The sequence below is a fragment of the Lactuca sativa genome, chromosome 4 (genome assembly GCF_002870075.4).
Source record: "Lactuca sativa cultivar Salinas chromosome 4, Lsat_Salinas_v11, whole genome shotgun sequence".
Classification (NCBI taxonomy): Eukaryota; Viridiplantae; Streptophyta; class Magnoliopsida; order Asterales; family Asteraceae; genus Lactuca; species Lactuca sativa.
The window spans coordinates 222,199,503-222,214,562 of NC_056626.2; the positions used below are offsets into that span (position 1 = coordinate 222,199,503).

Sequence of the window (15,060 nt, forward strand, 5' to 3'; positions counted from 1 at the left end):
ATTCAAGTTCCCCATGTCATGCTAGATAGGATACGAACCTTGGAAAAATAATTATTTGCATGTATCTTAGACAAACATAGATCCAAGGTTTATTAGGGTTGCATGTACACTTAGGAAGTGTTAAAATGCTCAAAACCCATCAAGACTATCATCCAAATTGATTTATTTCAACCTTTACAAAGTCGAAAGCCTCAAAACAAAATAAAACCCACCAATATTAGAATATGAATGAATTGGGGCTCACCCGAATATGAGATCTATCCATTCATGTAAATGTGCAGAGACATGCTCACTCTCAAGATCCATGGGATGCTTATGAACAAAATCAACAGAGTTTTCGGACCAAGGAGGAAGCTTAACACAATCTGAGAACTAAACAATAGAATCAAATTACAACCGTATAAAAACAGGAAAAAAAACCAATTAACGTTCATAGTCCATACCTAGCTTATCTCCAAGTTGTGTGGTACCAAAATCAATTGAATTCTAATTTAATAATATCTCTAGAAGGTAAAACAACTCCAGATCCTAAGACAAAAAGAAAAGCAGGTTTTATTGTAAATTTTGGTGGGACCCATGGCTTTTGCTATGTTTCCAACACAAGTAAAGGTCTCAAGAGAGGGTCTTCCTCTACGAGGGGCAATATCATTAACTAATAAGAAGAAAAATGGATCTGTGTATGATATGAAAAAATAATATTATCATTAACTAGAATTTAAAGTGACTACATTGATCACCTGATAAGCAACCTAATACAACTCCTAAACATCAATATGTATATACAAACACATGAATCGCATATCCACACTTCAGGTATGAACTGGTAATCCAAACAGAAGAATCACAAAACCTAACAATAATGAAAATATCATATTGTTAATTTCTTTTTAGGTGTGATTCATTTCTTGTTATCATTGTTTTTCTTGAAATGGGAAAAATCTACAATGAGATAACCAAAGTTAGCTACAAACAAACCAAACCAAACAAAAACAAAATAGCATAAATGTACTCACATGATTAGGCAGGAGCAGGAGCAGAAGCAGAAGGAGTGGTGCTACTTCTACCCAAACCCATCTTTTGCCCCAAGACAGCAAGTTGATCAATAAACTCAGCACCAGTAAGAATCTCAGTTGTCCCGTATATGATATGTTTAGCAGAAGAAGTTGGTTGCTGCTGCCTCCATGCAAGCTCCTAGAAGCTTCCATATTCAAAATAATTCCCACCACCAATCCTGAACACAATTGCTTCTTTAAAAGGCCCTTTCATTTGACCAGAACTCGATTTCGGTGTATGTGGGTCCAACACCAAGTAAGACTCAGTCTCCGGATTATTCGATTTTCCTTCCATCAAAGCTTCAATCGTTGTCGCCATTGCCAACTGATGATCACCCGATAACAGATTCTTAACACCTGTAGTCACAGCACTGATAGACTGCCCATAAAGCTTCTCAGCCCAATCCACAATGTTGCTTCTGCTAGCAGCATTTGCAGATGCTAACGAAACATTTAACGATTTTATCTTTTTAACTTATTGAAATGCACACGTGTTCACCTCCGCTTCTCTCAAAGAGGATTCAACCATTTTGATTTCTATCTGAGGGATGGTTTCTGTTGAATTAAGGAACATGATAGCAAACCGAAGCTTATCCGTTTTACTACCTTTCCCTTTAAGAACAGATAAAAGTTCCCCCCGGTCGATTCTGCCTCTCACCATCATTTCGTATTCCTTTTTCGCTATTGAATCTAGAGACCGATCTTTGAGGGTTTTCTAGTTTTTAGATTCCTGCAACGTATTAAGAAGGGGACATGATGTTTGATGAGACCGATAAGAAGGAGGTTAGGAGTGGCGGAGAAGCGGATCGGAGAGAAGAGAGAAGCATGGAGAGGGGAGAGTCGACTGTGAAGATGAAAGATAGAAAGAAGGTAGAAGACGGATTTTCAAAATTTTGGGAATTTTGTTTCCCCCTCTACTAAACGCGCCTTTCATTAAAATTATAAAGCGATAGATGTAGAGGACGCGCGTTTAAAATAAAGCGCCCTCCATGTTTTTAATTTCTTTTCTAGAGACACTGATTTAAGGGCACACAATAATGCGTGACATAAATCCTTAAATTTTTGAAGAGATGACACCTTTTTAATGTCACTCTCTTTTGCGTAACATAAATCAATGAGTGTCGTGGTTTGTGCGCCGTAAAAGGGTCTTTTTCTTGTAGTGATATAACAGATACAAATATTAACATATGACTACCCTGACTAATAGACAATTTACATAACCGATACAAAGGTTTCCTAGTATAATATATAGGTAGGTTATTGTTAACTTACCACCTCTGAAATCTGTGGACCCAAATTAGACGTTGTCTGAAATAAATTCTTTACTGAAAATCAAAATCATCTATCCCCCGCCTGAAAAATCAAATTACTACTCAAATTACAACATGAAATCTGGTAAATATGTGCACCCATGAAGCTTTCAACAGTCTTGCAGAGGGGGAAGAGAACAGTGATGGAGTAAATAATGGTGATAAAAAGGTGTCGAAGATTGAAGACGAGTGGCGAGTTTACATCAATCGGTGTCAGAAGGTTCTTCTGATGTAACTTAGATTGACCGTGGAGCTCCGAAGGTAGGAATATAAAGAAATAATGGGTTAGGATTCAGTGATGGCGGGCAGTAAAGGATGGTTTGATGGTGGGAGACCTTAAAGCTTGAATCTTGCTTGAAGGTCATCAACTGTGGATCAATTTTTTTAGATGTCATTGGAGACCTCATTGGCAGAGGAAGGATGCAGGGGTAGATATCAACACATGCAGAGTCTTCAGCATGACTGGACCGCCTTACCAGGCCTTCAGCCAATCTGGACCACTCTCAGAACCTTCAGCAGATCTGGACCACTCTCAGAACCTTCAGCAGATCTGAACCGCCCTCCTGGGCTTTCAGTCTGGCTGGACCGTTCTCCGAGCCTTCGGCCTGACTGGTATGCCCACCGGCCTTCAGTCTATCCTGACCGCTCAACCAGCATCCATCATCCCGAATTTTCCCTCCAGGAAAACTCTCCCATGCATATTGTTCTAGCCCTCTAGGGGTTCCGAACTCTATCTCCACCCTACATACTCAATCCCGGCCCGATCCCAGGCCTTCCACAATCAATCACCCTTTGTCTGTATCCCGCCCCCGCATCCATGCCACTTACTGATACCAGCCTACACTCTTGGCTTTCAGAACCACTGCTGAATCCCAAGCAGCTAAACAACCTCTCATGACCATCGATCTACCGGAGAATTTTCCAATTCTCCCCCACTTAGAGCACTGACTATCAACCACCGGTCGCCATCACCGACCTCCCTTATCAACCCTACACAACACAATCCCTTACACGCGATCTGGTTCCCACTAGAACGAGCAACCTTCACAAAATCACATATTATCACGGATCATCACGGCTCGAAAGAAACCTGACCTTCAGCCAACCACTCCTCTGACTGCAGATGTTGCCCAACATTCAGACCAAACGCCAGATTCCCACTAATAACCCTCACGAAAGATAACCAACGAAATTCCCAACACCAAACCCTTAACCATACCATAATCCTCAAGGAACAACGAATACAATACCAGAAACCACACAACGAGACTAGCAGATATACAATACTCCAAAATAATCACAAAATAACAAGACATCAAGAAAGAAACATACCCGCAGCTGTATCCGGCACTGCCCTGACCTCCTCTGCTGTAAGCTGAAAAGCACGACCCTGAGCCCTTGGGGGCTCCGCTCCACCCTGACCTCCACCCGTAATCCTCAAAGTGGTCGGTGCTGGAGCCTGCACCGGTCCTGCAGCAAGCTGTGGACAGTTGACCCTCAAGTATCCACCCTGATGACAATGATAACAAATCCTCAAATCCCGACCCGGGGCTGCCTGCCGACAATCCCTCGCATAGTGACCCTCCTTTCCGCACATGCAACATGCACCACCGGACCTACAAACCCCGGTGTGACCCTTCCCACACTTCCCACAAGTGTGGCTGCTTTGATCTCCTAATCTAGAATCAACGGTCTTGGACCGTTTCGGCACTGGCTGCGACTGCACCGGAGCCTGTCTCTGCTCTCGCAACTGCAACTCAATCTCCAACTCACGCCGCTTGGCGGCCTCCTGTAACTCTAACAAAGTCTCACACCTCTGCGTAGACACAAACTTCCTGATATCCCTCTTGAGCATACTCAGATATCGGGACATCTAAGCCTGCTCTGAAGCGAACTCAGGGCAAAACATCGCTCTTTCAGTGAACATCCTGGTGATCTCCGTCACCGACTCCGAATCTTGCTTCAGCTCCAGGAACTCCTGAGCCAATCTCTCCCTCTCAACCCGTGGAACATAACGAGTGCTGAACATCTCCCGGAACTAATCCCATGAAACTGAAGCTCTCTGCGCATCCAAATACGACCCCGTTTTCAATCTCCACCAATCCTTCGCCCCGAGCCTCAACAGGTTCAGAGCACACCTCACCCTCTGATCAGTAGGGCATGAACACGTGAATAAACACCCCTCCACATCCGACAACCATCTCATAGCAACAATCGGGTCCTAGACTCCATCGAAGGTAGGAGGCTTCGTATTATCAAAGTCCCGATACTGAAAACCCCGACCAGCTCCTCCCCCTTCCGCTGCTACAGCCGCTATAGCTGTCGCGGCAGCCGTCTCTGTGAGAGTCACATAGCGCTCATCAAAATACTCAACCATGGTGGTCTTGATCGACCGAAACGGTTCCAGCAACTCAACCCGGAACAACGCAGCAACCTCATCATGCAGGATCTCACGAATCCTCGCATCCAACTCACATTTGCTCATCTGACCAATAACCTCGGGCGGTACTGACCCGCCCTGACCTCCCTCTCCTGCTCCCGATCCTGACCCGGATCCGCTCCCAGCATGCCTTGTAACCACCATACTGAAAAACACCACAAGATCTCAGATACTTCCCACAAACCCGGGAAGCAACTCCCAACCCAACCCTAGAGGTCATGGTTTCTTTTATACGCGTATGGGTCCTATGCTTTCAGTAGTACGGGCCCAGACTACCTTCCACACATACCTATATTTCTATCAATTATACCACAACACCCTAGTGAAGAACATACATAACAAGCACTCAACCCTCACTCCTAGAGGAACACTGGAAATCTCCCACAAAGGAAACCCTAGGCTAACAGGCATCATAAATCAGGAAACATTATCATGAAATCCTGAAGATCCCTAGCCTAGTACTAGGATGTTGTTCTATCAAAGCTCAAAACAAATATCATGTATGGTATTTTGGGGTTACTTACTGGCTCCGGCTGATCGTACCTCCGCATCCTCCTTTACTCATTTTTTGAAAACCATTTTAAATTCTCTTTTGAAAACCCTCCTCGATTTGAGACTGGATTCACACGAATGTTCCTCCAATTCACTCAAACCTAGCTCTGATACCAACTTGTAACGACCATAAAATTCCAACCAATTTAAACTTTTCGAAAACAACCCAATTTCATAAAATTATTACAAAAAGGTTTTCAATACAATTATTTCAGAGTCTTCCCATAACCACATCATAAAACATAAACATGAGGAGCAGTACGATCACGCCTTTGCCTTGCCACGGTCTCCTGAAGAACCTAGAAAACATTAAACCACAACTGTAAGCCCGAAAGCTTAGTGAGATATCCCCAAAATACCAACCGCATATACCATACACACATAACATGTCATATCATAACAGAACACAAAACAGCCATGCACTTCGGGTCTACTGTGTGACTGGTCCGCCGCACCGGCCAACAGTCCACCTGGTCCACCCTCCGAGTCTAGCCATATATATCGAGTCTATAGTGTGATTGGTCCGCCCGCACCAAGCCTTCAATCCACTTGGTCTGCTCTCTGAGTCTACAGTATGACTGGTCCGCCTGCACCGGCCCTTCAGTCGGTCTGGTCCACTCTCCGAGCCTCTGCACGTCTGGTCCGCCCTCTTGGGGCCTGCAGCCTATCCGGACCGCTCGCTGGGCCTTCGGGATAACCGGTCCGCCCTGGGTATGTTGGCCTACAGCACAAAGCAGGACCCACCTCAACCCATCCCCAGTCCAACAACCATGTGCACATAAACATACAATCATATAAGAATTCATAGTCAACAAGCCGATCTAGCAGATCACATAACATATCATCATCCTAACCAGGATACCGACCTAACCGGTCACTAGCATAACATCATCCTATATACCAGGATGCCGACCTTAACCAGGTCTCTAACATATAACATCCTAGCTATCAGGATGCAAACATATCAAAGCAATAACATAACAACGATACCTGGATCACAATCCGATAAAGGGCCGGCCTTGGTGCCGTAGACCCTGTTAATATAGTGAGGATAACTCACCTCGCAACTGCCGACTGAACAGATAAACCCAAGTTGCTCCGACCACTGATACGATCTCCACCACTGGCCAACCACCAAAACACTGAACTCAAAACAAATGCCAACAATTACCAAAATACCCCTGGAAATCAACCGGTCAACCCTTGGTCAAAGTCAAAGTCAAAGTCAACCCCTGACTGACTCTACTCGCCGAGTCAACCCGATGGCTCGCCGAGTCCCCATGCACAGAACTTCCCCAATCCGCGACTCAACTCGCCGAGTCACCCCGAGACTCGCCGAGTCCAACAACTCTGAGTCCTTTCACACTCGACTCACTGAGTCATCCCTTGACTCACCGATTCATAACTCAACCAGAAGAAAGGTTAGGACCTCACGAGTCCAAGGCTATCTGCAACCAACTCGCCGAGTTGTTCTTCCAACTCGCCGAGTTCCTGACCATATTCATCCAACTCGCCGAGTTGTTCTTCCAACTCGTCGAGTTCCAGCCTATCTTCAAGCAACTCACCGACTACACCCTTGTGACTCGCCGATTACCCCTAGATCTGAAACCATACAGATGCTTTCCAAGCCATGCAGAAGCTCTAAACCATAGATCTACTCTTCTACAAGCCATCCATCATGTAAAGTGGCAAACTTTACATGGATCCAAAGAGATCTAGGCATTTTACACTCTAGGGATAGGGTTTGGGACAAAAGGGCTTCACCAATAACTCCAAAATCGGGACTCTATGACATATAGGACCATCACGAGCTTAGATCTGAAGTAGCATCCTCAAATCCAAGCTTCTATCTCAATTTAGATGTCATAACAACCACCACACATGAACCCCATGAAGAAAAAGCTTAAGGAAATGGTTCCTTACCCCTGGAATGAGCCCAACCAACTATAGATTCCTGATCTCCCCAAGCTTTCTGATAGAAGCCTCCAATCTTCAAGCTTAAAGCACCAAAGATCCTTCTCCAAACTCTAATTCACTCAATAATGGGGTCTCCTCATGAAGTTAGGGTTTCTGGAACTCAAGGAATGGTAAAGAGGCTGGGGAAGAAGTGTTATGTTCTTTATATAGGGCTCAACCTCTGAAATTAGGGTTTTCTCCACTCAGCACCAACTCACCGAGTCCACCCAAGCTACTCGCCGAGTTGGTCACTTAACACGCGACTAGAGTCGCGACCCTACTCGCCGAGTCCACTTGTGGACTCGCCGAGTTGCCCTCTCACACTTACACTTTTAGCCCTTCAACTCTACTCTTGATATTCCGGGATGTTACACTCAAGGTATTATTCTAGATCTCTTTTCATATGTTTTGTTCTTAGATCTAGCCATGAAAGTCTTGGAATTATCGCATGTTCAATTAGTGAAACCTAGATTCAAGCTATAGGGTTGTATGTGCACATAGGTAAAGTTCTTATGTCCAAAACCCATCAGTGGTATCAGAGCCATGATTGGTTTCAATTGACTATGATGCTTAACTGTTTTACTTGCTAAAAATCGTTTTTCTTGCCCTCTGTCGACCCAACTCGGCGAGTCAGTTTTTGGACTCGGCGAGGTGACCCTACTCGGCGAGCCCCAAAGCTGGACTCGGCGAGTCCGAGCGTCAGACAGAGGAAAATTCGGGATTTTGTTGCTGTTTTGTCTTGGATTGATACCTAAATCGTTTTATTATGTAAAAATCCGAATTTTAACTTAATTTAATGATTATCCTTGACATAAATAAAGATAATTTCAAATCTTTTAAATATTGATTATTTATATGATAAATATTTGACTATTTAAGATTATTTGGTAATTATCTAATGACTAAAATTGGATTAGGTCAAATATAGATAATTATGAAATCAACTGTTTAATTTGAATTATTTGTTATTTGATCACTATCGTTTGAAAAGTTCAATTTCTATCCCGAAGTTTTGAAATTTAAATTTTGTGGTTAATAGTTTAATTTAGAAGAATTTAAATTTCAACCCCTAGAGTTTTACAAGTTTAAATTCAACCTTATACTATTATATTATTAAAAGCTTAATAAATATATAAGTTAGATTAAAATGCTAGTCTTACCGTTAGTAGGCCTCATTCACAAAGTCGGTCTATAAGGTGGATATAAGGTTGTTGCCTATAAAATGGCGCTTAATGGGTGTACACTCACACCTACCGCTTGCTTGATCGGTGGAGGGTCGTTAGCCGAACGGGTAGGATAGGGCAACTCTCTCTCCTCATTAATAAGTATAATGAATCTATAAAGTGACTAAACTATTTTATAAAATTTCCAATCTTAGTTACTTTAGGAAAAGTGAATTGATGCAATCCCATGAAATTGCACTTTGCACCCTTGCTAAGAAGTTAGTGGAGCGTGTGTGGTTTACCGGCACACTAATTGGTTCTAAGAAAAGGTGGAAAAGGGTGATTCATTTTTTATCATAGTTTGATGGAGCATGTATGGTTTACCGGCACATCGAATAGATGATTGTAACAATGAAGGCACCATGTAGATTTGCATGGTAATTCACACCCGCTTTGTGATCCTCTGTATCCCAGTCACAAACTAGAGGGGCATATCGAGATTTAAACATGCCATTGAAAGGTTCAATGAATCTCTAAAATCTAGGAATTCTCAATAAAACTTAAAGTTATGTTTTCGTGGTGAAGAATTAGTTAATCGTCATTCACTTACCTCCAAATTATTTGCATGATTGGATTACGGCATCCCTTTTCTAATATGTGAATAATGTTGTTGGGTCCTAGCCCTAATTTTTCATTTTGGGTGTTTAATTAGGGATCCAAAATTCTAATCAAACTTTGTCCTTTCTATTTGTAGATGTCGAACGCAAACAACGATGCTGCCAACTCATTCACCTTAATGAGTCTTTGCCAAAAGGTGACCTTCGATGGTACCAACTTTAGCGAATGGATAAGATACATTCGCACCACTGCACGCTATGAGGACAAAGAGTATGTCCTCAACGAAAAGCTCGAGAATGTCAACCCGGAAATCGCTACTCCCGAAGAGATGGTTGTCTTTGAGACACACGAACGTGATGCAACAAAAGTACATTGCATCATGATAGCCACTATGAACCAAGAATTCCAAAAGTCCTATGAGGACATGTATCCGTATGAAATGCATCAAGACTTGATGGAGAGGTCCCACCAAAGCACGAGGCAAGAGCGCTACGAGATCATCACTAATATGATCACCGCCGAGATGGGAAATGGAGAATCGTTGACTGTGCACTTGCAAAAGATGCAACGATATGTTGATCGTCTTCGCAAGTTAAATGTTAACTTTGGGGAGGATTTGGCCATCGACATTGTTCTTCATTCCTTGCCTTCATGCTACAACCAATTTAGGATGACCTACCACATGAACAAGGAAGAGGTCACCCTAAGCAAACTCCAAGGACTCCTAAGGACTGCTGAGAGCAACCTAAAGGACAAGTCTGTTGCACCAACTCCCGCACCAACCGCTGCCCCTATTTTGGCTATAGGGCAGGGAAGGGGCAAGAAGAGGAAGGCTCCTTCAAAGAGCCACCATAAAGGAAAGTCCCAAGATGTTTCCTCTTCTAGTGGGACCAAAGTTGATCCCGCTAAGCCCAACCCTAACCCGAAGGAGGCATAGTGCCATCATTGCCACAAGATAGGGCATTGGAAGAGAAGCTGCCCGAAATATCTGCAAGCCATCAAGGAGGGAAAGATCAAGCCATCTTTTGCAGGTATATACACAATTAAATCTAGTAATTCATCTCACACTATTTCTTGGGTTCTTGATACAGGATGTGGTTACCACATTTGTTCTGATTTGCAGGGACTAAGAATAAATAGAGATGTGGAGCAAGGAAGAATAAATCTAATCATGGGAAACAGAAGATCGTCGCCTGTCACCAAGATTGGAGTGTATTCTTTAGTGCTTAGTAATGGATTAGGTCTAGATTTAAATAATTGTTGCTACTCACCTGATATGGCAAGAAACATCATTTCATTTCATGGTTTGTTTAGACATGGATTTAGATATTCGTTTAATAATATGAATGGTTCTATTTATGCTTATCTAAATGGTGTTTTATACTTTGAAGAAATGCCTTGTAATGGAATTTATGAGACTGTTATGGTTGTAGATAACCTAGGAAATGATGTGTTGTGTATAGATTCTTCCAATAGTATAGATAAGGCATCTTTGTGGCATTGTCGTATTGGACATGTCAATAAGAAGCGCATAGCCCAACTCCAAAAGGATGGAGTGTTGGAGTCATTCGACCTTAGGGAAGATGACACGTGCGAATCTTGTTTACTTGGAAAGATGACCAAGTCACCCTTCACTGGCACTTGTGAGAGGGGTGAGGGTTTATTGGATCTCATACATACCGATGAATGTGGGCCCTTTAGATCCACCACAAAGGATGGAAACCGCTTCTACGTGACTTTCACCGATGATTATAGTAGATATGGGTATATTTACTTAATCAAACACAAGTCTGAAACGTTTGAAAAGTTCAAAGAGTTCAAGAATGAAGTGGAGAATCAATTGGGTATGAAAATCAAGATGCTTCGATCCGATCGAGGAGGAGAGTACCTAAGTCTTGAATTCCACGACTATCTCAAGGAATGTGGAATAGTTTCACAATTGACGCCACCTAGGACACCGCAGTTAAACGGTGTAGCAGAAAGGCGCAATCGAACCTTGTTGGACATGGTTCGTTCTATGATGAGTCGTGCTTCACTACCTATCTCATTTTGGGGGTATGCCTTAGAGACTGCCGCCCATATCCTTAACCGAGTCCCTACAAAGAAGGTTGCCAAAACACCTCACGAGATGTGGACAGGGAAAGCTCCCTCGTTGGCACATATCAAGGTTTGGGGTTGTGAAGTTTTTGTATGACGATAAACTCATGACAAGCTCAAACCTCGTAGTGAGCGATGTATTTTCATCAGCTACCCGCAAAAATCCTTTGGATATCTCTTCTATAGACCGAGTGACAATGTGGTCTTCATTGCAAGGAGAGGGGTTTTCTGAGAGAGAGAACTCATAAGCCAAGGAGACAGTGGGAGGCAAATCGATCTTGAAGAGATTCAAGAGTCGAATGATGAAGGAACCTCTACCGCTGGCGCTCAACCCGAGGAGGAAACTCCGGTTGAACCCATTGACGAGTCATTACCTCTTAGACGTTCCGAAAGAATTAGAGTTCAACCCTAGTTTTATGGTTTTCATATTACTACCGAAGGGGACACGTATATTAGTGATGGTACACTAATAAATCTAGATGAACCTAATAGCTATAAGGAAGCCATGGCAGGCTCAGAGTCTGAAAAATGGAAAGGGGCAATGGACAGTGAGATTCAGTCCATGTATGACATCCAAGTTTGGAATTTGGTTGACAATGTGCCCGGACATAAGACGGTTGGGTGCAAATGGATCTTCAAGAAGAAGACCGACATGGATGGGAATGTGCACACATACAAGGCGCGATTGGTTGCGAAGGGCTTTACTCAAACTCCCGAAGTTGACTATGATGAGACCTTCTCACCAGTTGCGAAGATAAAGTCTATTAGAGTGATGCTAGCTATTGCTGCATTTCATGATTATGAGATATGGCAAATGGATGTCAAGACTGCTTTCCTTAATGGGAAGTTGATTGAGGATGTTTACATGGCTCAGCCAGAGGGTTTTGTCGATCCAAAGCATCCGAATAGAGTGTGCAAGCTTGAGAAGTCCATTTATGGACTTAAGTAGGCGTCTCGCAGATGGAATCTTTGCTTTGATGAGAAGGTCAAAGAGTTTGGATTTGTATGAAGCGAAGATGAATCATGTGTATATGTCAAAGCCAGTGGGAGCATAGTTAGCTTTCTCGTTTTGTATGTCGATGACATACTGCTCATAGGAAACGACGTCCCGACTCTACAGAAGGTAAAGTCCTGGCTCGAGAAGTGCTTCGCTATGAAGGACCTCGGAGAGGCTTCCTATATTTTGGGAATAAGTATAGTGAGAGAAAGAAGTAAGAGACTAATAGGACTTAGTCAGAATACTTACTTAGATAAGGTACTAAAACGTTTTAGTATGGAAAACTCGAAGAAGAGAGAACTACCGATACAGAGTAATACCAAGTTGAGAAAGACTCAAAGTCCGAATACCGAAGCCGAGATAGCTGAGATGAGCCGAGTACCTTACGCTTTTGCAGTTGGCTCGATCATGTATGCTATGACTTGTACTCGACCTGATGTGGCCTTCGCTTTAAGCATGGTCAGTAGATATCAAGGGAATCCTGGTAGAGCGCATTGGATTGCAGTCAAGAACATTCTTAAGTACCTTCGGAGGACCAAGGAATGGTTTCTAGTCCTCATAGGGAGTGATGAATTAAAGGTGCGAGGGTACAGTGACGCCAGTTTCCAGACCGACAGGGACAACTACCGTTCGCAGTCGGGATGGGTCTTTACCCTTAATGGAGGAGCGGTAAATTGGAAAAGTTCCAAACAGGAAACTGTAGTTGATTCAACGTGCGAATCAGAGTACATTGCAGCGAGCGAAGCGTCAAAGGAGGCAATATGGTTGAAGAACTTCATTGGCGACCTTGGAGTTGTGCCTGCTATAAAGGAGCCCATGGAAATTTTTTGTGATAATGAAGGAGCGGTTGCCTTGACCAAGGAACCGAGGGATCATGGTAGATCTCGGCATATCGACAGAAAATATCACTTTATTAGGCATCGAGTAGAAGAAGGACACCTCGTGGTTAAGAGGATATCATCAGAAGATAACCCAGCAGATCCGCTTACGAAGGGACTGAGTAGGGTTAAGCACTTGCAGTATGATAGGAGTATTGGGCTGAGGGATGATATTAGTTTAGATTAGATAGTATTAGAAATGTGTAATAGATAAATGTAATTGACATTTGATGATTAAATAAAGGAGTATTATTTATAAGTATTGTTACTGTCTTATGTTAATTGTTTAGCTATTGTTTCACTTTGCATGTTTTGACTTCCAGAATAATTAAGTTTATTAAGAATAATCGAATTATTCAAACAGTCCACAATCGTTCATATGTTGGAAGTAGGTATGAATGAAGATTGTCATGAATTGGTGTGTAGATTGTCTAAATGGTATTAGACAGAGCAAAGAGTTGCTGCAACGTTCATGAGTGCTTATGAAAAAGTTTTTAGCATTGGAATAAACTCACGTTTGCTGGAATCATTTTGGAATGATCGCAAGACGATAATATCATATGGTCTTAAAACCTAGATATATGGTTTATTATTTACTAATTGGTTGTATATTGATAATGCGAAACCGCATCAGTAAATTGATGTCGTAAAACGCATTGTTGTGTATAGTTGGTTAGTCGATAAGTAAATGCATATAAGTTGAAGTTTAACTGTTACTTTTATTCTAAGAGGGTAAAAGCGATATCACGGCCGCTCGATGATTTGATTTGACTTATGTGTCGGGCCCGGTCAGGACTGAATTGATGTGTTCGATTAAGTTCTATGTCAAATAAATCTGAGATCGAGGAAATAGTTGCTGGACAATGAGTATGACAATGTCTCATAAAATCGTCTGCACGATATCAAAACAGAGGGCTGTATGATCCCTTATCTAAAGGACAGGTTACTGATAAGATCAGAGTTAACAGCGTCTTTGAGAGCTACGATTGCTAATCGGATTGTGTTTGCGTTTATAGTTACTAGACTTATCCAAGTGGAAGACTGTTGGATTAGTGTCTAAGATTGTAACTATATTTGGTAAGTACTTGACCCGATTGTGCATGATCATTTTGGGTTGCCTTCACCATAGCAACTTGACAGGGTGATTTATAGAGAAGAGATATTATAATTAATATATTATAAGAATAATAATATTATTTGATTAATATAAGTCATAAATTAATTAGGAATTAATTTGGTGACTTAAAGAGATTAATTGAATAAAGGGGTATAAACTGTCAAATGTATGAAAGTTGTATTTTGAGATGATAATCCTTATGGATATAGGGTTGGACGATTTTAGGGATATGGATCACCTAGAAATCGTCCAAGGCCTTATCTAGGAAGGGTTTTGGATTGCTTTGAGGCTAAGTTATTCAATTAGGGTTTAAGGGTGAAACCGTAGGAGCTCACGGTATAAATAGACCCATAGGGTTGAGGAAATCGGCCACCATTGTGATTGGAGAAACCCTAGAGCCGACTTCCCTCTTCCTCATCTCTCTCAAGTCACCTTCTTGCTAGTTGGTGTTTTTAAGCCATTAGAGGAGTGACATTTGTGACTCTTAGCTCCAAGAAGAAGAAGGTTTCAAGCAAGTAACTCAAGGTATTATTCTAGATCTCTTTTCATATGTTTTGTTCTTAGATCTAGCCATGAAAGTCTTGGAATTATCGCATGTTCAATTAGTGAAACCTAGATCCAAGCTATAGGATTGTATGTGCACATAGGTAAAGTTCTTATGTCCAAAACCCATCATGTGTTACAATAATCCAAAAACGAAGAAAATATAAAAATGAATTAGTATAACCAACTTACAAATTAAAAGCTCTATAATAGCATATCTTCAAAAGTGGTCATAAGACCTCAACCCAACACAAAAACCTTTAATTTTGTTTTCTTTCTGAAATTTGTATATGATTTGTGTGCGTGTCTTACCAAATAATTGGTCTTTTTATATTAA

General features: G+C 42.1%; 1 protein-coding gene across 1 annotated transcript; it reads right to left on the reverse strand.

Annotated features, from left to right (window-relative positions):
• Positions 1-1,017: 1,017 nt before the first annotated feature.
• LOC111893608 (SEC1 family transport protein SLY1) lies at positions 1,018-1,727 on the reverse strand. The gene is given in 2 exon segments (XM_023889675.2): positions 1,018-1,474; positions 1,544-1,727. Coding segments are annotated over 2 exon segments (630 nt in total). The 5' UTR covers positions 1,717-1,727.
• Positions 1,728-15,060: the final 13,333 nt, after the last annotated feature.